Consider the following 27080-nt stretch of genomic DNA (forward strand, 5'->3'; position numbering starts at 1 on the left):
AAAGTCGTTCTTCCTCTTCTACTTGGACTTTTGACTCCTCACCTATTCCAGTATTCCTTTATTCCTTCATTGCAGTAAGATCATCTCATCCAATCTCTTCAAGTTCTGGACCATCACACCCCTCCATTCCTCATTCCACTCCACATTCAACACCTCTTTTTATCATTTTCTTTTATTATCAAACCCTAACCTGTCGCTCTACATTTTTTGTATATATTCAAGATACCAACCAAACCTGGTCCTCCAACAGAAAAAAAATCACTTCATTCCTAGTGCCCTACGGCAACCAATCCTTTTAACACGACGTTCTCACGCCCCCTTGATCGATTTGATCTGTAAGTCTTTGCTTTGAGACAGAGTGTGCAGTTGGGGTTATATGAGATCAACAACAAGACAAGCAGTCGATGGATCTGTGTGTGACAGACAGCATCTGTGTTGCCAATGCTTCTACCATAGCAACTGCCGCTGCTTCTCTTTCGTTTGTTGCCATGGTTGCTTACATCAATGTCACTCCTCTGCCTGTTGTTGCCATACTTCCTCTCGATCTTGCCATCTACGCCTCAAGCAACCCCTCCCGCCTTTACTCTACGAACAATTGATACCCTACATGGACCGTCCTCCTTCTATAGACCCTTCCGAGTGCTCCCTCTGTAGCTGTAGCTGTGCCTCAACCGATGAACATCGATCACTGCCCTCCACAGGCCGCACAACGCCCATCGACCCAATCTGTCCTTCGAAGCGACGAGGAGAGTTGACAATTGCCGAAATGGACGAAGCATGGAAAGCTCGCAAGCAACCCCTGCGTAGACATCATGCCACTCACGAACTTATTCAGACCGAAAGAGACTATGTTCGCGATCTTGGTCACCTTTCAGAGGTAAAAACTCTCTACATTTCTTTATTCTTTCGATTCGATTCCACTTTTATAAATATATACATATATTTCATTGTAGATTTTCTTTGAAATACTTTCTCGGGAGGAATGGATTCCGCATGAACATAAGCGGGTGATTATTCGAAACGCACAAGATATCCTAATTTTCAACAGACGCTTTTTGAAAGCCCTGGAGACATGTCTTGATCAGAGTCTCGATAATAGAAAAACCACATGCGAACTCATTGCCCAAGTCTTTCTGGATATGGTATGCTCGTGTCTATTATGGAAGATGGAACTTTACATGTTCCATTGATGGACCGATAATAATAATAATAACAATAACAATAACAATAACAATGATAATAATAAGCATTAATGTTTGATATTTATTCATTTATTTATTTATTTATTTATCGATCAGGCAGATGATTTTATGGTATATGCTTACTATTGCGACATGCATGCAGAAGCTCTTGCATTGTATGCAGATTATCGCACTCGACCAGAATGGACAATATTCTTAAAGAAATGTTCTCCTGCAGATAGAACTCTGGTACAAGGAAACATTAGCGATTCAGTTGGACCTACAACCATTGCACCTTCAGCAAAGGCACTTCATTTTGAAGACTATCTGATAAAAGTAAGTTTGCTTTATTTCTTTTTTTTGCTTTACTCTACTTTCTTTCTTTATTCATTTTCATCGTAATTTACATTGCAAAATTTTACAAAAAAAATAAAAAAGAAAAAGAAACTTATCATCCCATAAAAAAAACAATAAAAAATAAAATAAAATAAAAAGCCTGTTCAGAGGATATGCCGCTACCCGCTACTTCTCAAAGACCTCGTGCGTTACACCTCTCCACATGCAGAGGAATACTCCCTCTTGAACGATGCCCTTACTGCCATCCAAAACACTGTGGGGGAAATCGATTACCGCAAATACACACGCGATAGTAAAGAACGAACCGAATTATTTGTGCTACGATTGGAGAACGACCGAAGGATAGATAAGCAATTTCTTCCCAAACTAGGAAATTTGATGATTGCAGGTGGTCTTGAAGTAAGCTTTACACCCATGGGCCAAACAGTCTCGAAGACGAAATACCTCGGCTGCTTCTTGTTTCCGACGTACATTATGCTCGTGAGACCTAAAAAATCGACTGTTTACGAACCAAAACATTGGTTTTCATTACGGCAAGCAGTGTTTGAAGACGTTCTAGAAAGCGATGGTAAGTACTGATTTGATACAAACAATAACAATAGCAAGTGATATATATATGCGTACCTCTTGTATCTTAAATGCACTCAAAAAAATGCAAAATATAAACATTAAAAACACAAATAGCAATAGCAATAGCAATAATAACATTTGAAAACAATGCTGATGCTCAATATAAAGAACAACAGGAAAATATGTTTATTATTTACACAAAAGGGCATGTGTTTGCATTCAATGCAAGTTGCTTCCAAGAAAAACAATTGTGGGTCAAAAGAATACGAGAGGCCATGATGTTCACTGATAATCAGGGTGATGCTGTTCCGTCTGATCTGCGCGAAGCTGAGAATTCATTGGACTTCTCTTTTACAGAAAGTTCTCTGCCACCAGCTCAGCATACAATTCGACAGTCGAGATCGTTCACCAACATGCTCGATTTTGCCACCTCCATAAACTACCCCTCGAGCCAAACATCAAAATCAGCTACCACCACTACTTCTACTTCAACAAATGGCATACGACGATCGGTGTCAACTGGAGTACAGCTGTGTGGCGAGACATTCAAAGGAAAAGAGAGACACAATACCTTGACTACCTCTATAAATATTGACACCAGAACAGCTGCACTAGCCAGATCGTATTTCTCGGCAGGCTCTCCAGCCAGCAGAGAAGATTCGTTCAGATCGGAAAGAAGCCAACCTGCTTCGGGTTCAATGACGCCAGAACTCTTGGAAAGTTATGGCACTCATCATAGACGACCTAGTTCTATTGACCTCCTAATGACTTCGAACAATACTACAGCAAACATGATTGGGAAAATGTCTTCTCAAATAAAAAACAATCACAAGCACACGATACGGATGGCAATAGACCACAAATTACGCGACGTGTGTACCCAAGACTATCTTTCTTCTAGAGCATGGCACATGCGCGACAAGGAGCTACTTATGCTCTCCCAATCCCAACCCCAACTCCAATCCCAAACCTCAAATTATGGCCCTCATGGCAACTATCGTAAGCGCAAATCCACTCCTTTTCTACGCCCTCCTCCTTCCAATGGATCTCTTTTATTGGCTCGGAGAGCAAGTGAGGCTGGCCTCATCTCCCGCTCTCTACGCAATTTTGAATACGATGACCAGTCCAACTTTAGTCTCGAAAGCTCAGTAGATGACACAGGCCTAGGACGAAAGCAATCGCATTCAGCCACAACTAATATACGACGACTGTCACAAAACAGCCATATAAGACTTATGACTACCGATTCCACTCGTTATCATTACCCTGTAGAGCAACTGTCGACTATCGAAGGCTCATCCGACCTAGGAATAGAAGACTTTAGTGGATTTTCTCCAGATACCCACAGTACCCAACAAAACCATGACTGGCCCACTATATGCAATGAAAACACCACCCCCTATCAAGACCCACCCGAGCTCCCAACTTCATCTACATATACACCCGCTAAACCAAAAAGCGTTCGCCAAAAGAGGGCCTTTGTTGGAAAGATTTTGGATAAACTTACAGGACATGGCAAGAAAGTAGCTAAGCCTGACAAACCAGATGTCCATTCTTTTCCATTGTCCCGTGCACCAAGTAGGCACAATTCGGATATGCAGCCATACTCTAATCGAGAGGCAAGTGTGATTTTATTGCTTTATTGTATTGTTGGACTGACACTGACATTATCATGACATGACATGACATGAATTTGTTCTAAATATTTTTTTGGTAACACTTAGCTGGCTGAGATTTCTCATAGGATATCTGTATCCGATCCAGTCCTTCCACTATCGCCAGATGAACACAACCCCACACAATCCAATAGAGAATTACATCCCAAGTTAAAACACAAGCGCTCGTTTTTTGGGCGTATTAAAAAAGAACAACAAAAAGCACCTACAAATCTACCCAATATTATACCCCAATCCAGTCCTAATATTCCTCTTTCTACTGCATTTGCTTATGCGTCAACTCCAGCCCAACCTCAAAAATTGGGATGGAAGAAGAAGCTTAGTGCGATGCGTCAACCTCACTCTACTTAAATTATACATAGACATAATATAAATATAACATAATACATTATAACGTAATAGGTATACAATAGATAATACGGCCTTTTGTTCTTGATTTTCATTTACTTATTTATTTACTATTCTTACATAAAAATCTCATTGGTATTTCATTTTGAATTTTATTATGGTCGTGCAAAACTACTTTGAGATATTTGCAGGAGTATACACAAATGTGCTTTAGGGTAATAAAAGAATATCATTGAATAAGGAGGTGATCTGCAATAATAATCGACAGAAAAGATCCTCTGGTGAATACCAGCTTCAAGTGGGTGCACTACTATTTAGTAACTTTTGGATACTTTAATATCTATGTATACAAATGTGTTGCAAATGTGTACAAAAAAGGAGACCAAGAAGTCAAAAAGCCTAAGTAAATAGATATATAAAACAAAAAAGGCCATTGGTTTTTTAGCTGCATAACATAATACAATATCCAGTCATCTTTAGGCGTATCGCATTAGCTTTGACTTACTCCTGCTTTTTCTTACCTTATTTTTTCAACTTCCTTATTTTTCTCTTTATTTTCACTTTCTTATGTATTTATTTATTTGTTTATTTGTTTCCTGCACTAGTACTGCATAGTACTTGACTGCAGTATATCTCTCTCTCTCTTTATATATATATATATATATATATATATATATATATATATTTATATACATTTTCTATAGGCGCGTGTCCTTTGTTTTATTTTATCCTAGTTGGTCTAGACATGTTTCGCCAACTCACATATATTACAAGGCGGACCAATTCTTCTATCAAACATGCCAATACCACCAACACGGCTACGTATCTCTATCCAGAAACCATAAAATCTAACTCTGGTCAACCATTTGATATCTGGTTAGCAGAAGCACATCATGGTTTGGTAGGCATGTTTACATATATACTGAATATCATTAAGCTTCTGAAATCTCGCCTTATCCTTTATATTTTGTCTTTTTGCTTTTGCTTTTGCTTTGCTTTGCTTTGCTTATTTGTTTATTTGTGTGTTTATATATTTTCTTTGTTTATATTTATTAATGTAGGACGCCTTTTTGGATGATCAGATTAATGATGCTCAGGCTATATTTCAACAAAGCGCTGCAGAATCATCTTTTCACGCAGTTGGATGTGCTTTTATAGCTTATATTGAAGCAATATCGACGCTAGAGCCTGAAAAGATTCAATTAGCTCTCTATCAAATATCATCTGCCGAGTGTCTCGTAAAACAATCTGCAAAGGATGTCCACAAACAATCTTCAAAGCCTACTACAGTTCAAAAGGGAAACTTTGTGCCAGTCTATGCAGAAAATGGGCCAGAAGAACCGGTCTGTATCTCATTCTCATCGCCTGGCGTAACTCCATCTTCTTCCAGTAGCACTCTTGGCGATATTGATGACACCATTGCCGTCAACAACAATCGCTTGCCAAACCCAGGTCAGTCAACATATAGCTCGCCGTTCAAACCTGACCAGGCTGCCAGTATCCAGCACAAGCTCCTAGAGCTTAACTGTATGCTTATGTACGCAACATTGCAGCTCTTGCGAGATAACTGGGTCGGGTATATCAAGTCGGCCTACAAGCTGCGTACAGCATACAAGACTTATGAACATCTTTTTCATCTCATCACCGGTCTTAAACCAAGAGAATACGCAAGCCGTCTTCAAAAGACGGGAGAGACTCCATCAGATCACTCGAACCCTCAATCTACTCTTTCGGAACGTCACTGCACATCATGTATGTTGTCCGCCCTATCAGATTCTACAGACAGCTCTTTGTGTACAAAGACTTCAATGATTGGCGCTATGCCCTGCACACATCCCAGGTTACCTAGTCGCTCTTGCACGCTTCCTTCTCTAAGCACTACAGGATCTGTGCAGGGAAATAGCGGTTTTGGGAAACGCAGCAGTGTATTTAGCTTGTATTCATTTCGAGATGTAGAACGTGTACGTATCAAAAATTGCGAAGGATATATTGACCCCTTATTTCGTCAATCGCCACTCAGCCAAAGTTCACACCACTACCACAATCACAATCACAATCACAATCACAAAAAGACAAACCAAGCTGAGAATCAAGACAGTGTGGATCCAACCCAGGCAGACTCCATGATCAAAAGTGGAATTTTTTTTGGAATTGGTGCCTTTAGCTTGATATTTTCACTTCTTCCACCGAAAGGTAAGCCAATTAAAGAAAGAAGGAAATTGCGGCAAGGTAGCTCCTTTTTCCTCTCCTCTCTCCCTTTTTTAAAAGAGATAGGTAAAGCATACTAATAGATAATTTCACGTTTCTTATGGAACCCTTTTTTTTTAAAAAATAAATAAAATTAAATTGAATTGTAGTGAGCAGAGTCTTGAATACACTAGGCTTCCATTCCTCTAGAGTTTTTGCTATCGATGTGTTACAACAGTCTTACGAGACTAAAGGACTCTATGGTGATTTATCCGGCTTCTTTGTTCTTTCTTATTATTCAAGTCTGTCTTTCTTTGGCCATAATCGACTTTTGCCACATTCTCTGAAATCAGAGGATACACGAAACATGCTTGATCAATTAAAAGAAAAACATCCACGTGGAAAACTGTGGGATCTTTTGGACGGTAGGATGGTAAGAATGGAAGGAAATACCGAAAAGAGCGTTGACCTTCTCAGAGACGCTCGACGAAGAAACTGTGCTTGGTACACAGCGGGTACACCTGGGAAGAATAAGATAGACAAGTGGTATGGATTTGACTTTGGCCTGAGCGCAACGGATAAAAATATGCAGCACGGGGCGACGATCAGTGATTTTGGACAATTTCAGATGCTGGCGATACATGAAATGGGATGGTAGGCTCACTATTTTTTTAAGAAAATTTTATCAGCACACACAAATAAGGATCTCCTAGTTCGGAAAAAATGATCTACGTTTTGGGCTTTTTTATCTGGGGATATTCTTTATTTCCCTGATCTTATTCTTCCTTTGTACATGATTATTATTATTATTATTATTATTATTATTATTATTATTATTATTATTATTATTTTAGGGGCCAGATATTTCTAGGGAACCATTTTCAAGCATCCGAGACCTTTTTCCGGCTAGAGACTATGAACCTTGGCTCAAGCATATTCTATCATTATATTGCTTCATGTTGCATGTTCGCTGATGGATCATACGATAAGGCTGCCCTGGAGTTTCAGCAGATACCCAGCCTAATTGAACAGAAGCGGCGTGGCGGTAGAAAAGTGTTGCGCAAGGAGCGATTTTCTGAGCGTAGAATAGAGCGTTGGATAGAAAGGGCACAGGAAATGGAGCCTAGGTCGATCCTAAATGGGACTTCTCTCCGACGAGCTGTATTTCTAGAGCCTCTTTGGGAACTTATCTACCTTTGGAACGGGTTTTCGTTACTCAAACCAGCTGCACTCACGGCATTGTACAATTGTATGGAGACATGCATGGTGCGACACCAGAAAATCTTGACACTATCCGAAATTGCATTATTATACTTGATGTTGGGTGTAGTGACCCGAGAATTGGGTAATTACAACTATGCAGAAGATTGTCTCCGAAAATCAATAGCACTCGAAACCAAGTTGACAGAAGATCGCTGGGTGATCTCATTCTCTTACTATGAAAGTGCCATCCTTTACTGCCTTCGAGATAATATCGCAAAGGATAATCAAACCATAGACGGAACAGAACTTATTCGAATCCTCCATTGCCGCTCTATTGCTCCTCTGACAGAAAAGGACTCTTCCGGATCTAAGATGTCGGGTCAAGAAGGGATCGATTGGGGAACCAGGCTTCATATTCGCTGGCAGCTGCTACTCGAAAGACTAGAACGATCTTAACTGTAAATGCCTTGAGCAGGAGGAGGAGGAGGAGAATGATGACGATGATAAAGAGGAGGAGAAGGAAGGAGACATGACTACAATAGTATTAATATTATTTATTATTTATTTATTTATTTATTTATTTTTCACAAAGACTGTACTATTCCTGTAAGTGAGATGACAAGGGTAAATTTTGTACATTTGTATTCTGCTCCATTACTTTAATGACACATTTAAAACATGTACACAACTTTTCTGTAGATTCTATGTTTAAATATTATGTACTTCTTTCCTTCTTTTCTTCTTTTCTTCTTTTCTTCTTTTACCCCTCCAAATAGCCAAGACAATTGGTCTTGGGTGTCTTGACAGTTTTGTCTTGTAGAGCTATTAATAATAAGAACAGTAATATTTTAATCTTATCATGTATAAATCTTGAGTTAAATAAATTGTCGAATATGTATTGGTAGCAAACAATACAAGATTTGACGCTGAGTAATTTGATAGTTTCATGACCGGCATACAAGCCGAAATTCAATGATTAATTATTATTTTTATTAGAGTAATAGATGGACTGAAAGGATAATTATATAATAATTTCTATATACAAGCTCCACAAGCACAAACATACAAATCAATGTACCTTGATGTCATTTAAAGGGTATATGAAAATTGCGTTTTATTAGGACCAAAATCTAGACCATTTGATATTTTGATATTTTAAACCATCTTGATGATGTTGACAAAACAGAAAAAAAAAATTAATATAAAATCACATTCCATTCCATTCGACTTTGACCTATTTCCTCACTTCTCACTAATGCAATCATTCATCTCTGCCTCATCCAAATGCTACGAAACATACGAAAACTACAATCTACGACAAGAAGTCGCACTCTACAAGGCCAGACGTGAGTACGCTCGCCAGATTTTAAAATATACGGCAGGTCAGCTGCAACTCCTTCATGCTACCACACAAAAGTCAACATAAACACCCACCTTCCAAAGTACATCTTTACCGAGCTGGTCTATCTTCTCTGGTCCAAGTCCAAAAAAAATATATAATAATAATAATCATAATCATAATACTCTAAATATCTCTTTTTGGATCCGCCAGGCCAAATCTTTGCGCATTTACTTCATCTTAATAGCTTGCTTTTTCTCAAGAAATACTTGTCTAAACACTACTTTATATATATACATTAGACAAGCTACACTGTATTTCTTGCTCAATATACATTTATAATCTATCCTTCTTCTTTATTAATAAAGCAAGTAATACCCATACCTATACCTATACATAAATAAATAAATAAAGTCTTTTGATAAATATATGTATCTGTACCCTTGAGAACGTCTTTTTATTTATTTTATTTTATTTGTGTTGGAAACACCTTGGGCATAGTCTAATCTGACAGCTGCTTTCTTATTAGCTGTGTCAACTACTTTTTATTTTTATCTTCTATCCTATCTGCTTTCCTTTTGTTTTTCCTCCCTCGATCTCTTCTTTCAAGTCGGTTGTAATTTGAATAAATAAGTCATCCCTGAGTTTGTGGGATAAGCGTGTAACCACTTGTATTTTAGTTAAATCTATGACAAAGAATAAAGGGCTATAAAGAAATCGACTCATTACTATCACAAGATTATTCTTTTTCGGCTACAGGCCCTCTACTACAGGTATCGCTTCATATTTATGCTTGAATTGAGGTAATTGGACAAAGCAGAATTAAGAGTTTTTGGTATATATATGTGTATTAAAAGTAATTCATGCCCTTGATAGAACCAAATCATATTAGTAATCCATTCGAACGATAGTAATAATGGATATATGTCTGGCTTACTATTGAGGTTGTCGAAAATGGTGTCCAGAATCTTTGTGATGGGGAGTTTGCATCGTTTTGCCCTAGTAATATTTACATAATAAATGCGAAATTAGCATCTTGTATTTAACCATTAATCCTAATTCGCCCTCCAAAAAAGAAAAATGAGGGAGAAATTTGTTGTTTAAATAGGTAATAGGAACTATTATTCCTTACATGCATTATCAAGCTTCGTATCTTGGTTTTGAATCATCCTATTTTGAAGATGGGAATTTATATTGACCAAAGAGGTGTTTTCTTCTAAACATAGCTTTCCTGGTATTCGAACGCAGTCCTCTTTACTATTATTATTATTATTTTTTGAATCCTTCCAAGTCAAGTTACTTGATCATATATTATTATCTTTGGCTATTCGACCATAAATACTGCCCTGTAATGAGTAAAGCTGGATCGAGGCCTTTCGTTTGCTTGGAAATGAGCGCATCAAAAAAATTGTTACTTTTATTTTATTTTATTTTATTTTAGTTATTACGTTGTTCCTTATGTTTCATAACTACTCCATCTAACCTTAGGTATATGTTTTACAGAAAATACCTTGTGAAAAATATTCTGTTTGTTTTGTTGATAGATTATTGGATCTCTCGTCATATTTCTGGTCTTACTATTAGTATTAGTATTATTATTATTTTGATCACGAGAACTAACAAGTTACAAGACATTGTTCCATCTAAACTTGAAACTCATTTTAGGAAACCCTTCTTTCTGTTTAAAGAAGAGTCGAGGCATTCAAAATATACAATATACTACGAGTGAAAACGTCATGTACAACGAAGAAAATGATAAAACCATCAATTCTAATAATCTCAAAAATAAAGGTAAAAATACAATACAGTACAATACAATATTTTGAATTCTAATAGAATATAATCCCAAACTCGCCTAGAAAGAATGCGCATAAGAAAAAAGAAAACAGCGTATTTGATCTACAAAGCACCATCAAATAATCGTACTTGTTTTTTTTGGTTTTTTTGGTTTTTAAGCAGCCTGATGTAAAGATGACTATTTTACAATCTCTTGTCCACCCTTGATTGTTCTCTTCTGCGTTCCTTTATTTTTATTTTATTTATTTTTTACACAAGTATTTATTATTATTATTATTATTATTATTATCTTTATTATTATCTTACACGATGTCAGTAATAAGTTTACTACAGACATCTAGGAATGGGTAAATACTCAATACATGCTCATTGTCGACGTCCCTGTTATTTAATTTCCATCCGGGTGGGTGAGCTGCTCTGTCAGCACGTAACTGCTTTGTTTCTGAATCTTCGTCATTCGGTGATGAGAACTGTAGATCACCCAATACCTGGGTATTCTTGAGGACCATGCCTTCAAACACAGAAAATGGATAATCGAGCTTAGGATCTGTCCCTGTGTCAGATTCAGAATTGCTTGACTTTTTATCACCAAAGACCGAGGTTCCGACATTTTTGAAATCGACGAGGTAACTGTTGTTGTCTAGCTTATAGAGCTGAAGGTCAAATTTAACGATAAGGTTGACAAATTCATATTGGTAACGACATCGCAAATGATATGGATCTAAGTTTCTCCAAGTCTACATTGTGAATATATATATAAATAAATTTAGTTTGGTTTGGTTTGTGAATCTAGTTGTACAAAAATCTACAGCTACAAATCTCACCATCCCAACATTCTGAAGAGATCTATAAATCTCGATCATGACTTCCCAGGCTGGGCACTTACTACGGATACCAAAATGCCATTTCTGACGAGGTTTGTGTGGTCGCTTTTGGACAAGCTGATGTGTTGAAAGATGCCGTGAATGTTGTGAAGCTCTTCCTGCAGGAAGCGATGAAGGTGCCATGACACCGGGTGGTGGTGTCCCAGAAATTGGCAGTATAGGCTGTGCATTACTGACATAATCTCGAGAATGTCGATCTTTAACTATAGCCATGCTACAAAGTTACTTTCTTTTTTTGGTCCTAAGGTCTGCTATTTTTAGTCTTACGGTGTATATTCATTTCAGACTTTGGTAAACTTGAACTAAGCACGGAGATAGATGATGCTGAATCTGTATTGCTGTCATCATCTCGGGCTTCGCTTTTGCTCTAAAATTCTCTATGAGCTGGATATCCAATTTACAGACAATAACCTTTGCATACTTACTTCAAATGATATATTCCATGGTGGTGGAGAAGTGGCAAAAAAGCTTTGTACATTACTGTGTTCAGCTACGTAACAAGTATAAGTATCCCCCTTTTTTTTCTTGGTTGGCTGGTAGGTAGGTAGATGTGATAAGAGTTACTTACAATCTTTCAGCATTCGTTTGTGATCAAGCACTAACTGATAAGCCACTTTAAATTGATTGTTATCTGAACCATTTAAAGCTTTCTGGATTGCTTCTTTTGTATAACCCATCCTCTATCAAACCAACATACATTGAGTTACTTGCTTTATAAAAGATTTATTAAGAGCACCCTCTCTCTCTCTCTCTTTACCTTTGACATCTCAGATACAAGCTCTTCATCTATAGGCTGACACCTGTCTTCTTCTGTTGTTGGAAGGGGCTGAAGATAATCTGGAAGATTTTTAAGGAACCAGGGGTTTTGCCTATCGTCAAGATATATTGGTCTTTGTCCTTTTTGTGTATAGATATATATCTTGCTAAAATACAGATTCATTTCTATTTTTTTACCGGATTTCTGCAATCGTGATACGCTTCATGGGGTCTACAACCAGCATAGACGTCAGTAGATATTTTGTCTCTGGACTAAGGAAGGAAGGCATTGTATAAATTCCGCCTGGTGATGATAATATAGTATTAGAAAATGACGATAGTATACAGCAGAGTGTAGCATAAATACCGTTGATCTTCTTGAACAGTGTGGGGATATACTCATCGTCAAACGGAAGTCTTCCACATAGCATTACATAGAGAATGACTCCACAACTCCAAACATCTACTTCAGGACCTGCGTAAAGTCTTGTTTAACGCGAACAAATGTATTGGATAAGTTTACCGAATAGATTATGTATAACTCAGCACTTACTTTCCCGAGATAACCTCTGGCTAATTGAATTCAATAATAAATGGACCAAAATAACATTAGTGATGATCAAAGCACATGTATATATGCATGTATACATATATGCTATATCTTTCAACCTACTGCTGCATAATTAGGACTGCCACAACTAGTCTTTAGAAAATCACCATCTGTCATGATATTGGATAAACCAAAATCGGCGATTTTGACGTTATTATTGGCATCCAGTAATAAGCTACAAAGCGGGTAATCAATAAGTGTTCTTTTTGCATGTGAAATCTCCCACTTACTTTTCTGGTTTCAAATCTCTGTCAGGCAAAACAATGTTGAGTATGATTTATACATGTGTGTTTATATATATATATATGTGTATGTGTGTGTATGTATGTGTGTATTTTAACAAGTAATATACATTAAAAAGAAAATGTAACTCTCCCCTTCCCTATAAGCTCTTCTTTTTTTTACCTGTGAACGATTTTGTGCCTGTGACAATATTCGACTGCACATATTATTTGTTGAAAGAACTGCCGAGCATCGTCTTCGGCCATCTACGTCAGAAAAAGAAAGAGAATAGAAAGAGAGAGAAAGGAGAAATAAACGAGGGAATGGGTAATGAGTTTGACTTGTGCCTTGCGCAAAATTGAGTCTACTTACTCGCCCTTTCTCTACAATATAATTGAATAGCTCTCTTCCTGCATATTCAATAACCATGATGATGTCGGTGGGTGTGGTAATGACTTCATATCTAATACAAAGAATTCTGTCACTCAATCTTCCCAGACTTTGGGGTAAGCTAGATTTACTTACAATTTGATGATATGCGGATGGCGCAGGAGTTTTAGATATTGAATCTCGCGTTTGACTCTTCCTCCCATATCCATGCTGGCAATCTTTTTCCGATTGATGATCTTCATTGCCACCTTTTGGCCAGTTGAGGCATGAACTGCCACTTTGAGTGTAAAAAAAAAGGATAAGCAAATTGTAGTATAGAGAGAAATAGAGACGGATAGGTGTGGGTGTGCGTCGCTTGCGTTGTATATGGAGAACATACACTTTACTTTTCCAAACGACCCGGTGCCGATGGTTTTGATGATGTTGTATTGGCCTATTCGGATTCTAGTGTTGTTGGAAGACATGATTAATGTATGGGTGCATTCTCCAGGCGGGGCTCCTCTTAAAAATATCGAAACCAAAAATAAAATTGCTATGTACACCTCCCATCTGTTCTAAAGGGTGAAACGTCACTGCACAACTGGTGCAGAACAGCAGGAACTCTTTGGTCTTGGGATCCACAGACTTCTTTTTTGGAATAAAAACGATTTTTTATAGATAAATATTAAATTAAAACATCTCCAAAATATTACGTTTGAACTCCAAAGTATATTTGATCTCTTGGTGGGGTACAATTTATTATCCATAAATTTAAAGCGATTGTTGTTTAGAGACCGAAAGCAATTATCATATAAACAGTATATTTATATACATGTATTTATTTATTTATTTATGAATGTGTGTATACATATATATCTTGATCTAGATACTTTACTCAGGAGGAGAGATTGATTTCCATACATATTTGGTGAGGTATTGAGCAGAGTAGCCTTTCATGGGATATGTGTAAACGCGGCTCTGATCGTCAGAAGCTAAATGGTCCAGGAGATAAGGCTATAACACCTCTTGCATATATTAGTATAAACTTACTTAATTGAACGCCGGTTATTGTCCCATCTTTTTTCATCATTGTCTGTACACCAAGACCCCGATAAATTCCAAGACCAAGTCTAGTTTTTTAAAATATATAATATATAATATATAATGATGAGCAATCAGAATTTTTGATCTTACACAAACAAACTTACGCTTCTATATCCAATTCATTTGTAGCTTCAACGGTTTTGTTAAGCTCTTCGAGCTCTTTCTCTAGCAATTTCTTCTCGTTCTCCATTTCTTCATACTCTCTTTCAGTATCTGAGAACTTGTTTTTCCAATTGTCTTTTTCAATCTTCTTTTCAAGTACTGTGCAGGATTTAACTACTGCGTCGAATTCTTGTTTCAATTCCTCTTCTTGTTGTATTAAGCTCTCAAGTTCATATTCATCGTCTATTAAAGACATTAGCTCAGCATGTACATTAGAATCTAATTCACCACAGTTAATTTACCCCTTAAGCAATCATCCATGATTTTCTTTCGAGCATCAAGCTGTTCTGTGGCATCGTGTGCATAAATTCTTCCATCTGCAGCCTTTTTTTCAATGGTTGTAGCATTCAACTTTTCCATCCCTCTATCGATTTCATCAAGTAGATCTTCAAGCTTCTCATGGGTAGACATTCTATATTATTATTATTTTGGTTTGACTCTATTAAAACACAATCTAACTTTCTTTTTTTTAACATTGAAAAGTGTTCCACATTTGCAAATTGACGTAACACAAATAAGAAGTTGCAAGTCACAAAGAAGTGTGTCTGTGCAGGACTCCTTTAAAAAAAAAGAAGGACTTTATGAAGTAATAAATATCCAAAGTAAATACGGGGTATTAGTTATTATTTAGGCGAATTGGATTAAATTTGAGTTGAGCCGGATACACTTCCTTATTCTATTATTTATCTAATTTTATTTTATTTATTAGTTCTGTTAAAAAAAAATTAGATGAATCAGAAACGTTGAATTAATAGTCTTGAGAAACACAGGTCTTCAAAGCATCAAACTATAGTAGTAGAAAATAAGTAGGTATATATTCTAAATTTCTATACTTGTATAATATTATAAGAAAGCTTCCTCGTTCCTTTAGAAAACAGAATAATACGGACAACAATGCAAGAAAGACCAGAAGCTGACGGTCACAGCAGCAGTCAAGCCACCAAGCCGCTCTACGAAAAAAAAAAGGTAAAACTTAAGTTAATCGCTTTACACTGCCACGATCTACTAGAAAATGTCTACTGAACAGGAACAAGTTCAAGTTCGTTTTGTCACCAAGCAAGAAAAATACGCCATCAGCGATGCAGCAATTCTCGTACCTGCAAACTTCAAGCGTTATGGTCTCTCTGAGATCGTGAACAACTTACTTAACCATGGTGCGCAAAATAAAGAGAGAGAGAAAAAAATAAGCTTACAAATATCGAATTTTCTCCCCCTTACTTTTCATCGATCCTTGTTACTTAAATTTACCCTTTTTTTTTCTTTAGAAAAACCTACTCCTTTTGACTTCTTGATCGATGGCGAAATCCTCCGCACCAGCATTGCTGATTACCTCTTCAGCAAAAGTCTCTCAACTGTAAGAAAGAAAGAACGAAAAGAACAAGAGCAACGGACGAAAAAAAAAGCTCAACTAGTTTGAAAATCAATACTAAGATTACTTTGTAAATACTCTTCGTTTCTGGCTTTTTTTTTTCTTTTGTACAGGAAAATATTATTACCATTGAGTATGTCGAGTCCATGCTTCCTCCTACACCTCTTACAGCTTACCAGCACGATGACTGGATTAGCTCAGTAAAAGGTCGCAATGGGTAAGGCACAGTTGATTGTTGATGCGAAACAACATAGCCCTCAATGAAGAATGATATTATATAGTCTGTTCTTAACCGGATCCTACGACAACAACGTACGACTTTGGAATACTTCGGGTGAATGCATTGCCACCTTGACTGGACATTCCGACTCGGTCAAGAGTGTCGCATTTGGATCTGTTGATAGTAAGTAGAAGAGAGAATTCCGTTCAAAATGAAAAGATATATGTGTGTGTGTTTGTACGTATTGGAGATACTTAGGTAACAGCTTTATCTTTATCTTTTCTTCTTTAGATTCTCTCGTTCACGCATACTCCGGATCTCTCGATTACAGCTTGCTCGGATGGGAGGTTAGTAGACTTTATTCCATTTTATTCTGGGGGATAGTTTGACAGAATGCTTGGGCAGTAGAACTAATGAACTGGAATCTTGCTAGTACTCTACTGAAAACGACACATCGCGCATTCGTTACGAGTGCAAGGGACACAAAGCTGCTATTGAGTCCGTAGCCGTCGATTCCACCAACACATATGTAAGGTTTGAAATAGTTGTTACACTAAAATAATATATATATAAACAACAAGTTCTGAACAATTCATCTATAGATTGCATCTGCATCTGCAGACAGCACTATCAAGGTTTGGTTAGCAGTAGAGCCAGTGGAAGATGAGCCTGCTTTGGAGGAGTCTGCACCAAAGAAGAGAAAGAAGACTGAAAAGAAGAGCGATAGAAAGATTAAGGTACAGGGTGTAATTGACAAAATAAGTTTTTGGACTGTAAAATATTTATGCTATTATTTCTTGACAGACTAGAGCTATGACACTTGAGGGACATGTCGGCTCCGTGAATTCTGTCGTATTCGATGGTAATGATTCAAACATTGTATACAGTGCAGGCTGGGATCATTCTATTCGTTCATGGGATGTTGAGCAGCAGGTTAACTTGGTTACAAAGGTAAGAGAGGATAAGAAGAAGAAGGCAAAAAAGATATCTATATATTGGATCGCCGTGTAATTTAAGATTTTAATGCGATTTGCTTTGTTTTGTTTGGAAAATAGAACTGTGAAAAGGTCGTATTGGATGTAGACTACTCTTCCCACTCAAAGTTGGCTGCCACCGGTCATGCTGATAACATCATTCGTTTATGGGATCCTCGGTCAGACGGTAAGAACGCCTGTCTTTTTGTATTTTATTTTATTTTATTGGTTGTTGAAATCATAGTTTGTTTGTTTCGATGAGGAGGATAAAGAGACTTAAATATCGTTTAATACTTTTTCTAGACGGAACAAATGTCAAATTGGCACTTCGTGGCCACTCTGCCTGGGTATCATCAGTATCTTGGTCCTCTACCTCCGAGTACACACTTTGCTCCGGTTCTTATGATTCCACTGTGCGTATCTGGGATATCAGAAGCAAGGGCCCTCTTTACACTATTGAGGCTGAAGACCCTTCAAAGAAAGAGAAGGTGTTTAGTGTTCATTGGGATGGTGAGAGAGTATTGAGTGGTGGTGAGGATAAGAAGCTTAGATTATATCAGGCCAAGGTATAGAGGCTATTAAGAAAAATAAAATATGAACTTGCATGTACTTTAAATATTACCCAATTTATGTACACTTTTTGAGAAGACTAAGAAAGTACAAAAATACTGTATTTGTACCATTTGAACAACCCTATTATTATACAATAAATACTTGCTAGCTCATACAGATTTATATATATATATATATATCTTATTATTTAGTAAATATACACCTTTTTACTGTTAAATGTTGTAATAAATTAATATAAAAATACAAGTATCAAATACATACAAGACATCCATTCTTTATAATATTCAGATAAATATTATTTTTTCAAACCGCTTTTGAATAATATACCCTTATTGAAAATAAATAAGTAAAAGGCTTATTTATCTTCCCTTTCTAATACAATTAGCTAAATTATAATTCTGCTTAGAGTCTGTTGTTATTGATCTGGTTTTTTCTTCCAATACTATAAAGCAGACAATATTAATAAACCACACTGAGAATCATAAACGAGAATAAATAAAATTTAAAGTAAAATAGAATGATAGATAAAGTTTATCAAATAAAACATTGTTTTATTTTATATATCTTCTAAACATACTCAAGTGTTATAATTTTTAGTTTTCGCTTCTATTCAACTTCTTTTGAAAACAAAAGGAAATCACTTCTCCCGTCATCCTCAAAAGAAAAAATGTGTAAAGGGTATCTTGATTGGCTAACAAAAATTCAGGCAGAACAATTCAGAAAAAATACAAAATATTGTAGCTGAAGGAGGTTTCGATCCTCCGACCTTTGGGTTATGGGCCCAACGCGCTTCCTCTGCGCTATTCAGCTCTGATATATTAATTACGATTATTAGTTTTAATATGAGCTTTAAAAATTAAAACAAGTTCACGCCGGACTTTTCTGAACTTGTCTGATATGTTTAGCATAGTTTAATATAATTTGCTGGACAATGACTAGTTTTCTTTTTCTTTTTCTGTTATAGGTAAGTATAAGAACATTAAGATATATTATAAAGGATTATAAATTTAAAAATATCATATAGCTTATAAGAAAACAAAGTATAAATGAGAAGTATAGTAAGCTTTTATTTTATTTTATTAAAAGAAAAAATAATATAATAGGGGTTTCACCAGCTTTGTATGTTGACTGTTGGATATAGTGGTTGTTGTAAATGAGTATTGGCTACTGCTGTAATTGAGAATAAGTCTGAAGGAAATAATATAAGGCCTCAGCTATTCCAGTCAAAGGTGTCTACCGATTACTTTATTATTTAACACACAGGTTTAGCATGCATGATAGTGATTATATTTCATATGATGATATCACCATAATATGGGATACATCAGTGAATTATTATAAGCATAATTATAACTCATAAACACATTTACTTTCGATGTTAATACTTCATTGGGACTACACACATTTATATAATTAATCATACATTAATTATCCCAAGATCACGTTGCTCTGATTAAGGCTCAGATAGGATCGATTACCTGACCCCAGTCATATAATTTTCCCAATCCAAAACAATATAAATAGCAGTAGTAGTTCAGTGTAGGAACCTGATCAAACTTTGATATAAAATCCTTTCTCAATAAACAAAACCTACACAAGTTCTCACGAATCTTCGTTCCTAATCTCAAATCTTCAATTCTTCCTCTTAAAAACTTCTTCAACTTCAACCACCACAACAATACGCTTGATTAGAGTACCCATAAATATAGTGCCTGTACCCAAATTCCTCACAAGTAAGTTAGACTTCTATAATTTGGTATCAAGATAACTACTTTTATATAGATTAATTATGTTTTATTTTTGACTTTGCTTCTATATGAACTTTGCCATCAATTGTATATAAAGTACAAAATTTATAAAATTTTGGCTAAGTCACAACATCTAAAGTATTGAACTATTTTTTTAGATGCTTGGATGCTCATTTTTCATTTTTTGAAGATTCATTATAGCCAATCATTTTCCGAATTAAACTACCGCTATATCCAACAGTCAACATTCAAAGCTGGTGAAACTCCCTAATATAGCTATTATTTATTAATATAAAGTTATATATTAATATTATTATAGATATAAAAGTGGTAGTTCTACCAAAAATAAATATATAACTGCTATTAATTTTCAAAAAACTACTATTTGTTTATCTTTTAATAAAATAGTAATATAATTAGTAGTAATTTATAAAAGTAATATAAAGTTTTTTATTTATATTTATATGATAGTCTTAATATTATAGAAAGCATTTATAAGTTGGAATAGCTGTTTTAGCTATTAAAGTATATATTTTATTTTGTATTAAAAAATAATGATATTTATTTAAATTAATTATCAATCAAATTTATAAATAAAATAGATGTATAATTTCTATAATTTTATTACATTTAAAAAACTTATAATAATATAGAATACATAGAATATATAAAAATGAAATATTAAAAAATAATAGTAAAATAAAAAGATTCTCTTTGTTTTTAAATGAAACAGAGTAAATTTTTTTTTTTTTTTTTAAAAAAAAACCATTAATAATATTCTTATATTATTATATTTTCTTTGAAAGTTATTTTATTATATGTAGATATACACTTGTTGTACTGAATTAATAAGTATTTTTTTTAACATTCATATTTTTATAAAAGTTAGTAAAAAAAATATAAAGGTCATATAAGCTATATCAAAATATTCAGAATATATAAAATACAATTATAATAAAAGTCTTTTGTTGTATACAGTTTGCAGTAGCTGAAAAAATACTTTTTTTTTCTACAATTTGCCAATAGACAGATTTGTTAACAATATTTTTTTGGTATAATTCAATTCAATTCAATTTAATTAGTACCTATTTAATATAATAGAAAATAAAGAGCTATTTTAGTATGGCAAAGGAAAAGCAAGAGAATGTATCAGTATTAAACACAGCAGAGCGACAAAAAGAGTGTAAAAAAAAAGAACAAATCGCAGTCATTTTTAAAAAAAAGTGGTAACTGTGCCTCTAATCGCGCTATACTGAGTCATATCTGCCATTTTATTAGCTTGTAAAACACGGGTAGTTATGCTACCAAAGTGGTAACATACTACCACTTTTTTTATCCAAGCTATAGTCGATATATAAATTGGAAAAATGCAAATAAGAAATGTACAATCAGACCTTTTCTGTGTTATTATAAACTTACATTTCTCTATAAAGTGTTTTTGCTTTAATAGCATTGGCTTAGCAGAGAAAATAGAAGATTATGACTTGGTCACAAACTTGATTAAGAGATTGCGAAAGAAAAAAAACCGATAGACGCTAATAAATATTGGAGAGTTAATGTTACTGTTAAGTCGTCTCTCCTTTCTAAGACACTAGGTCTATGTTTTAGACTGAAAATCCGAGTCGACAAAGGTTTCTAATAAATATCGGTTTTTATATCTAGATCAAACGTATATTTAGTTTATTAGAGATAATTCTAGATATACGCACTTGATATAACATATAGAATTAGGTTTATTCTACATATTATAGATAACAACAGGCTTATTGTCTTAAAGGCCGGTCTTTAAGTTAAAATCTTTGTCAATTAGAGAGCGAGAAAGAAGAACCGGTTTAGGGACTAGATAAAAAATAATACTACTTTTTTTTAAAATGTCATCGATTTTAAACACTCGCATAAAAATGTAAGCTAGAAAAAAACTAGATTTTATGTGTATTAGAATATAAAGTCTAATTCAATTAATTTTATAGTATAATACATACAGGTATAGGCCGTGTTCATATTCATAGTCATAGCTTGTACTTGTTGTATTTTATTGAAATTAAAGTCTATAAAATATAGAGTGAATACTACAATCTATTCCAAAGTATAAACGATGTTCCTAAACCCAAAATATGGTTATTTCTTTTTTCTGGCAAAGAAAATGATTTTCTTGTATCTTAATTTTAAAAAAAAATATGCGCAAAATTTTGTACTGGCGTCATACCGTTCATTTAGATTTGTATATATTCATATCACACACGTATATGACTTCTTTTTTTCTTTCTTTATAATTGTTCTACGTCAGGGTCAATAGATCTCCTTGTCGTTGTGCATTAAGAATGGCGCTCTTTTTCTTTTCTTTTATTTTTTTATGTGTATAAATATTTTAGCTTTAGCCTTGTGTGGGAAGTAGATAACCGGAGTTTGGTTTATTGACCAAGAAATGATATCAATGGATAGGAAAAGGTAAGTCTCATTGGAATGACGACAATTACTAGCATCTTTCAGTCCCCTATAAAAGTACATACAGGATACGATTGTTTGAAGCAGACACAAAAACCCCATACTCCTTCTACCACACTTTATTCAATCCAAAAACCCCAAACAATCAAACATGCTTCGTAACATCGGTGACGCTTTCTACAGAACCTTCGAGGGACCCAAGAACGGACAGGTAAGAAAGAAGAAAAAGAAAAGAAAACCATTTAAGTATCAATATTAATATTCTTATCAATATAATTGCCATTATATGCACAATAGGTTCAAATCGATGATGATTCAATCAACAAGGAGGCCAGCGTCCAAAAGGTTGGTACTGATGAAATGACCGAAAAGATCAAGGCCCAGGGAAACACTGGATCAGCTGGAACAATGTCTGACAAGGCACAGAAAGATACCGAGAATCGATCCGATCGCTTTGACACAAAGCAGCCCGTACAATAATAATCTCTCGCCAAACCAAACCAACAACCTTTCTTCCTTTCAATAACTCACCCTTACCCTTTCTTCTTTGTGTAAATACAATTAAAATATGTGTATATTAGTGCACATAAATTATCTTCAAAAGCATTTCGTTTAAAGAAATGTTTGTAAAATAATAATAATAAATAAACAAACTCCAAAAAACAAATGTCTGATAATCAAGTGTTAAAGCAATCATATCTACACTGAACTTTCTTAATGTTCTCTTAACGCTTTGTTTTACATACACACAGACACACACATACATACATGTATACATATATATATGAGCGTAAGTGTTCGTATGCGCACAATTAAAAGCTATTAGTTTCTTCTACTAAAGGATTTCTAAGGTGGTTAAGTTTGTTCTTGTAATGTATATATAAATGTATATAAGCCAACGTTCAAATCAATTGTTAACAGAAAAAAAAGCTCTTAGTGAAAAGGATATTTGTAAAAAATTAATTGTAATGTTAAGCTGTCGTGACTTTATTTAAGCTCTTGCTTATTTTCTCTCTTATTATTATTATTATTATTATTGTATACACTCACACTAATACTTACACATTTACATACACAATGATGAAACGAAAGTCTACAGCAAATTCTACTACAACCAGTAATAGTAGCAGTATACCCAATAAACGACCAGCGACTGAGATTACACCCAGATCTACTCCTAATCCAGAATGGACCAAAACATTCACTGCTGGTCGAGAAGCATTCAAAAATAAGCAATACAAAGAAGCGTGCGATTCTTTTACTCGTGCCCTTGATTTCGATTGCAACAGATTAGAGGTGCTTGATTGCCGTGGAGTAACCTATACACTTTTGAATGATCAGGATCTGGCAGCAACAGACTTTATGGCAATGATTAAAATTTCGCCTAATAGATCTAGAGGATACTTACGTCTTGGCAAGCAGCTCGTAGAGAGGAATATGCTTGACCAGGCTGTAAAGGTGTACGAGCGCGCCAGTGCCAAGGTTGATCAATCGGATACACACTACGAAACTTTAATGAAAGCACTTTTAAAGACACGAATTGTGCGCGATGATAAGAAAAATGCGCGTGATTTTATGAAAATATTACCCTTTGAAATTGTTTGTCAAATACTTTCCTATCTTCCATTCACTCAAAAAGTTCGTTGTATGCGTGTCTGTAAGACATGGCATGGATTTGGTTTAAATTGGTCCGGCATGTGGAGTGATTTGGATTTTGGTCGTCGACTGGTTCCCAGTGCCACGTTGGTAAAGTACTTTTCATACGCCACCGGAAGACATATAAGAAAGCTATCGATTAAAGACAAACAAAGCAAGATTGAAAAGGTTTTTAAGCTGCTTATTCACTATGATGCTCATTACATAGAGTCACTTTGTAAGTTTTGAGTGAATTAGTATTTATGAACCGAAATTTATTTATACTTATACTAATATTTTTTTTTGGGTTTGTCAGCACTTTCCGGGAGTGAGATTCCTGGTATTCATCTTTTACGGATGCTACGGCTCGTAGGGAAGAATCTTACTCACTTGCGGTTAGACTCGTGTCAGATGCACATTGAGGATCTATTCAATAATACGCTCAGTAATTGCCGTCACCTCACACATCTATCTTATTTTGGATACGATGAAAATGTCTCTGGAGAAATGCCAATATTTGACATACCATCTTCTCTGTCGCCTTTGAAGCACCTACAACTTGCATGCACTAAACCCGGAGACAACACGGGCGCACATATACATTCTATATTGAGGATGTTCAGCGACCTTGAAGTGTTTATTCTTTACGGAAGTGAAGATAATATCAACAGGACTCTTCATACAGTGCAGACGACATGTCCACATTTGAGTGTGTTTCAATTCAAACGTCGATGGGATAGACGGTTGCTTGCTTGGAGGGCGATAGACATGAACATGGCCACGGGAAAGGCCACAGGAAAAAAGACAGGAGGAATGAAAGAAATATCGCTCATTGGAGCACATGAGTTACGAGACAGTGGGATCATACCACTTATTCAAATACACACGGACACACTCGAGACTTTGGAAATTGCAGGGTGTGGTAATAATACAAACCAAGTGTTTTCAATGCTCATTTCTCCTGGTCTTCCACAACTCCGCAAACTCAACCTGAACAGCTGTCTTGCACTCGGTGAATCTGATTTGAGGGACTTGATACAAAAGTGTGTTCTATTGGAGGACTTAGAACTGGCGATGGTGTCTGCAGTGACTGATTCGGTACTTGAGTGTGTGGCAGTACACCCTGTTATCAACAAGATTGACATCTCCAGCTGTGTGAATGTGACAGGGTCGGGTGTACGGCAGATTGTGGACATTAAAGGGGGGGATGTGTTGAAGAAATTAAGAGTAGTGGATTGTAGGGGTGTTAGTTGGGATGAAATTGAATATGCTTCAACTGTAGTGAAACCAAATGTGCTTGAATACAGGCAAATAATCTCAAAATAAAATATGCAGGCATACATATAAATAAATAAATCTTAGTGACTAGTGTGGCATTGGATTCACTAGTACAACCATCTGTGAGCCAGAAAAAAAAACAAGCTTGAAAGGGCTTACCGATGACACAAATATTGTGCATATTCCAAGGAATGGGAAGCCTCAAGAATACTAACCAAATGACTCGAATATATATCCGGTTCTCTTATTTATACAGTATCAATAACCAAAAGATCAATCCTTGTATTCTACCGGCATTCTATTCTCAGAGACCAAAATAAATATTTTAAAAAAAGGAACAGCCCCAAAAGGCACATATTGTACAAATAATAATAATAGGTTTTTTTGGGGGGCTTTGGTGGTCAAGATAATAGATAAACTTGACAGGGTCTCTCTGCGCCACTAGCCTATGAACCGAATGGTGGCAATTCAAGTAGTCATTTGTGGCGTATCTACTAGTTATAGAACGGATACCGAAAATATACCAGACATCTTTCCGAAAATCTACATACACACATACATGTATATATATAACATATATACGTATATGTCTAAGCCTTGTTAAACAAACACACACAGGTACAACCATGTTAAAGTTTCTAGTAATTTAAACAATAGTCAATGAGTGAATGATAATCAGCAACAATAAAATAAATCGAGCCTATCTTCTTTTGGATAATACAATTCATAAAATAAAAGCATTGTTTCAATACAAGATGAATTCAACAACATTTAATACAAACATCCAAACGTCAAGAATTGCTACACAAGCCATACAATTCTTATTGTATTTTATTGTATTTTATATAATCTTTTCTACTAATCTGTCTTTCTTGCTTTTCCCACCATTTATTTATTACAGTCAAATATTTGCTTATACAGCAGAATGGTATATGGAATAGAATAGAAGCAGAATAAGCCTAATAATGATAATGATAATAATACTTGTGGTTAATTAATCATCCCTCTTCTTGTTATAGAAGCCACATACGCGTCTTCTCTCTCTCTTTTATTATTATTGCTTTTATCAGATCTTTTTTTGATCTAAGCAGAGTACAAAGTAACAAAAAGAGATAAACAATAGAAGCCATTGTCATATATATATATATATATATAGATATATAGATATATATACATGTTAATATGAAAATTGCCAACTATAGCACTGTGTTGAATTTATCTAATACTTTGATTCTCTGATATACCTTGTCGATTAAGATCTTGAGATATCATGGCTTAGGCCAATCGTAATAATAGTGAAGATATCCATTATGAAATCATTCAATTGATGCTCAGAGCAAGTTTTCTCGGCTTAATGAATCAACAAGTCTGTTACACTTACCTCCAGATAAAGTTCAGTACATTTTTTTCTGGCCGCTAATGGCTTTACAGAGAAGTTCTCTTTATGTATGTATATAAATAAATAAAAGAGAGTTTAGTGGCTGGGCCTGCTATTTCGGTTCAAAAGGTACAGGGAACACAAACTAGGCGTGACCAGGAGAGAGCATTGATGTTTGATCTTCAGAAAACAATTAGAATCTCAGCATATCCAACCATATCTCATTCCGCTACAGTATTTTTACTTGGTTTTCGGACTTTTTCAAAAAAAAAAAAAATCGGACCAAGTCAATAGGGAGGTTTGCGCAAATTTTGTAACAAAATCAAAAAGGAATTTTTTTCGCCTAAAAAAGAGTAGTGTGTTTCATACTTTTAAAAAAGATTTTGTAAAAAGGGCACCTTTTCCAAAAAAAATTGGAAGCCCAATTTGGGTTTTCCAGAGCACTTTTGGCCAATAATCTTCCATTATTTTAAACTGCTAAGCTAACGATATATTTAAAGGAAGATGCAGAAATAAAATATGTTAAAAATATACTTTTAAAGATGTAAATCTTATATTAACATGACTTCTTCTATGTCATTCTTTAAAATTTAATTATTTGAATTATATATATATATTACGCACTCTATTACAGATTCTGAAATTAATAATATAGCTTATGTCAATTGTTTGACCAAGCATTATCAAACTATTAA

The 27080-nt window shown here is 35.1% G+C and overlaps 7 protein-coding genes and 1 non-coding gene across 8 annotated transcripts; 5 read left to right on the top strand and 3 right to left on the bottom strand.

Moving 5' to 3' along the window:
- Positions 1-404: 404 nt before the first annotated feature.
- PHYBLDRAFT_145110 (hypothetical protein) lies at positions 405-4135 on the top strand (the record flags this gene model as incomplete). Its single annotated transcript, XM_018431367.1, has 7 exons — positions 405-491; positions 566-877; positions 954-1142; positions 1299-1517; positions 1677-2106; positions 2313-3733; positions 3833-4135. The coding sequence occupies 7 exons, from the start codon at positions 405-407 to the stop codon at positions 4133-4135; spliced, it is 2961 nt and encodes a 986-aa protein (XP_018291674.1).
- Positions 4136-4474: 339 nt separating this feature from the next.
- Positions 4475-7978, top strand: PHYBLDRAFT_168072 (hypothetical protein; the record flags this gene model as incomplete). Its single annotated transcript, XM_018435789.1, has 5 exons — positions 4475-4535; positions 4837-5033; positions 5194-6325; positions 6490-6973; positions 7174-7978. The coding sequence occupies 5 exons, from the start codon at positions 4475-4477 to the stop codon at positions 7976-7978; spliced, it is 2679 nt and encodes an 892-aa protein (XP_018291675.1).
- Positions 7979-10960: 2982 nt separating this feature from the next.
- Positions 10961-13984, bottom strand: PHYBLDRAFT_112518 (hypothetical protein; the record flags this gene model as incomplete). The annotated part of the gene is made up of 14 exons (XM_018428293.1): positions 10961-11395; positions 11483-11756; positions 11954-12032; positions 12111-12222; positions 12300-12411; positions 12497-12602; positions 12666-12784; positions 12852-12871; positions 12972-13083; positions 13139-13156; positions 13314-13396; positions 13503-13593; positions 13656-13797; positions 13900-13984. 14 exons carry the CDS (start codon positions 13982-13984, stop codon positions 10961-10963), a joined length of 1788 nt encoding a protein of 595 aa, XP_018291676.1.
- A 406-nt stretch (positions 13985-14390) lies between these two features.
- PHYBLDRAFT_71816 (hypothetical protein) lies at positions 14391-15176 on the bottom strand (the record flags this gene model as incomplete). Its single annotated transcript, XM_018442546.1, has 4 exons — positions 14391-14491; positions 14550-14629; positions 14708-14984; positions 15008-15176. The coding sequence occupies 4 exons, from the start codon at positions 15174-15176 to the stop codon at positions 14391-14393; spliced, it is 627 nt and encodes a 208-aa protein (XP_018291677.1).
- A 483-nt stretch (positions 15177-15659) lies between these two features.
- PHYBLDRAFT_145114 (hypothetical protein) lies at positions 15660-17900 on the top strand (the record flags this gene model as incomplete). Its single annotated transcript, XM_018431368.1, has 11 exons — positions 15660-15731; positions 15793-15919; positions 16031-16119; positions 16248-16351; positions 16416-16537; positions 16646-16701; positions 16788-16883; positions 16957-17091; positions 17159-17305; positions 17410-17515; positions 17632-17900. 11 exons carry the CDS (start codon positions 15660-15662, stop codon positions 17898-17900), a joined length of 1323 nt encoding a protein of 440 aa, XP_018291678.1.
- Positions 17901-18639: 739 nt separating this feature from the next.
- PHYBLDRAFT_t138 lies at positions 18640-18711 on the bottom strand. The gene has a single exon. It is a non-coding gene; the product is annotated as a tRNA-Met (tRNA).
- A 3495-nt stretch (positions 18712-22206) lies between these two features.
- Positions 22207-22773, top strand: PHYBLDRAFT_158756 (hypothetical protein). The gene is made up of 2 exons (XM_018433852.1): positions 22207-22305; positions 22392-22773. Exons 1-2 carry the CDS (start codon positions 22246-22248, stop codon positions 22572-22574), a joined length of 243 nt encoding a protein of 80 aa, XP_018291679.1. The 5' UTR covers positions 22207-22245; the 3' UTR covers positions 22575-22773.
- A 398-nt stretch (positions 22774-23171) lies between these two features.
- Positions 23172-25055, top strand: PHYBLDRAFT_168076 (hypothetical protein; the record flags this gene model as incomplete). Its single annotated transcript, XM_018435790.1, has 2 exons — positions 23172-23967; positions 24046-25055. 2 exons carry the CDS (start codon positions 23172-23174, stop codon positions 25053-25055), a joined length of 1806 nt encoding a protein of 601 aa, XP_018291680.1.
- Positions 25056-27080: the final 2025 nt, after the last annotated feature.

The sequence above is a fragment of the Phycomyces blakesleeanus genome (genome assembly GCF_001638985.1).
Source record: "Phycomyces blakesleeanus NRRL 1555(-) unplaced genomic scaffold PHYBLscaffold_10, whole genome shotgun sequence".
NCBI classification, from domain to species: Eukaryota; Fungi; Mucoromycota; class Mucoromycetes; order Mucorales; family Phycomycetaceae; genus Phycomyces; species Phycomyces blakesleeanus.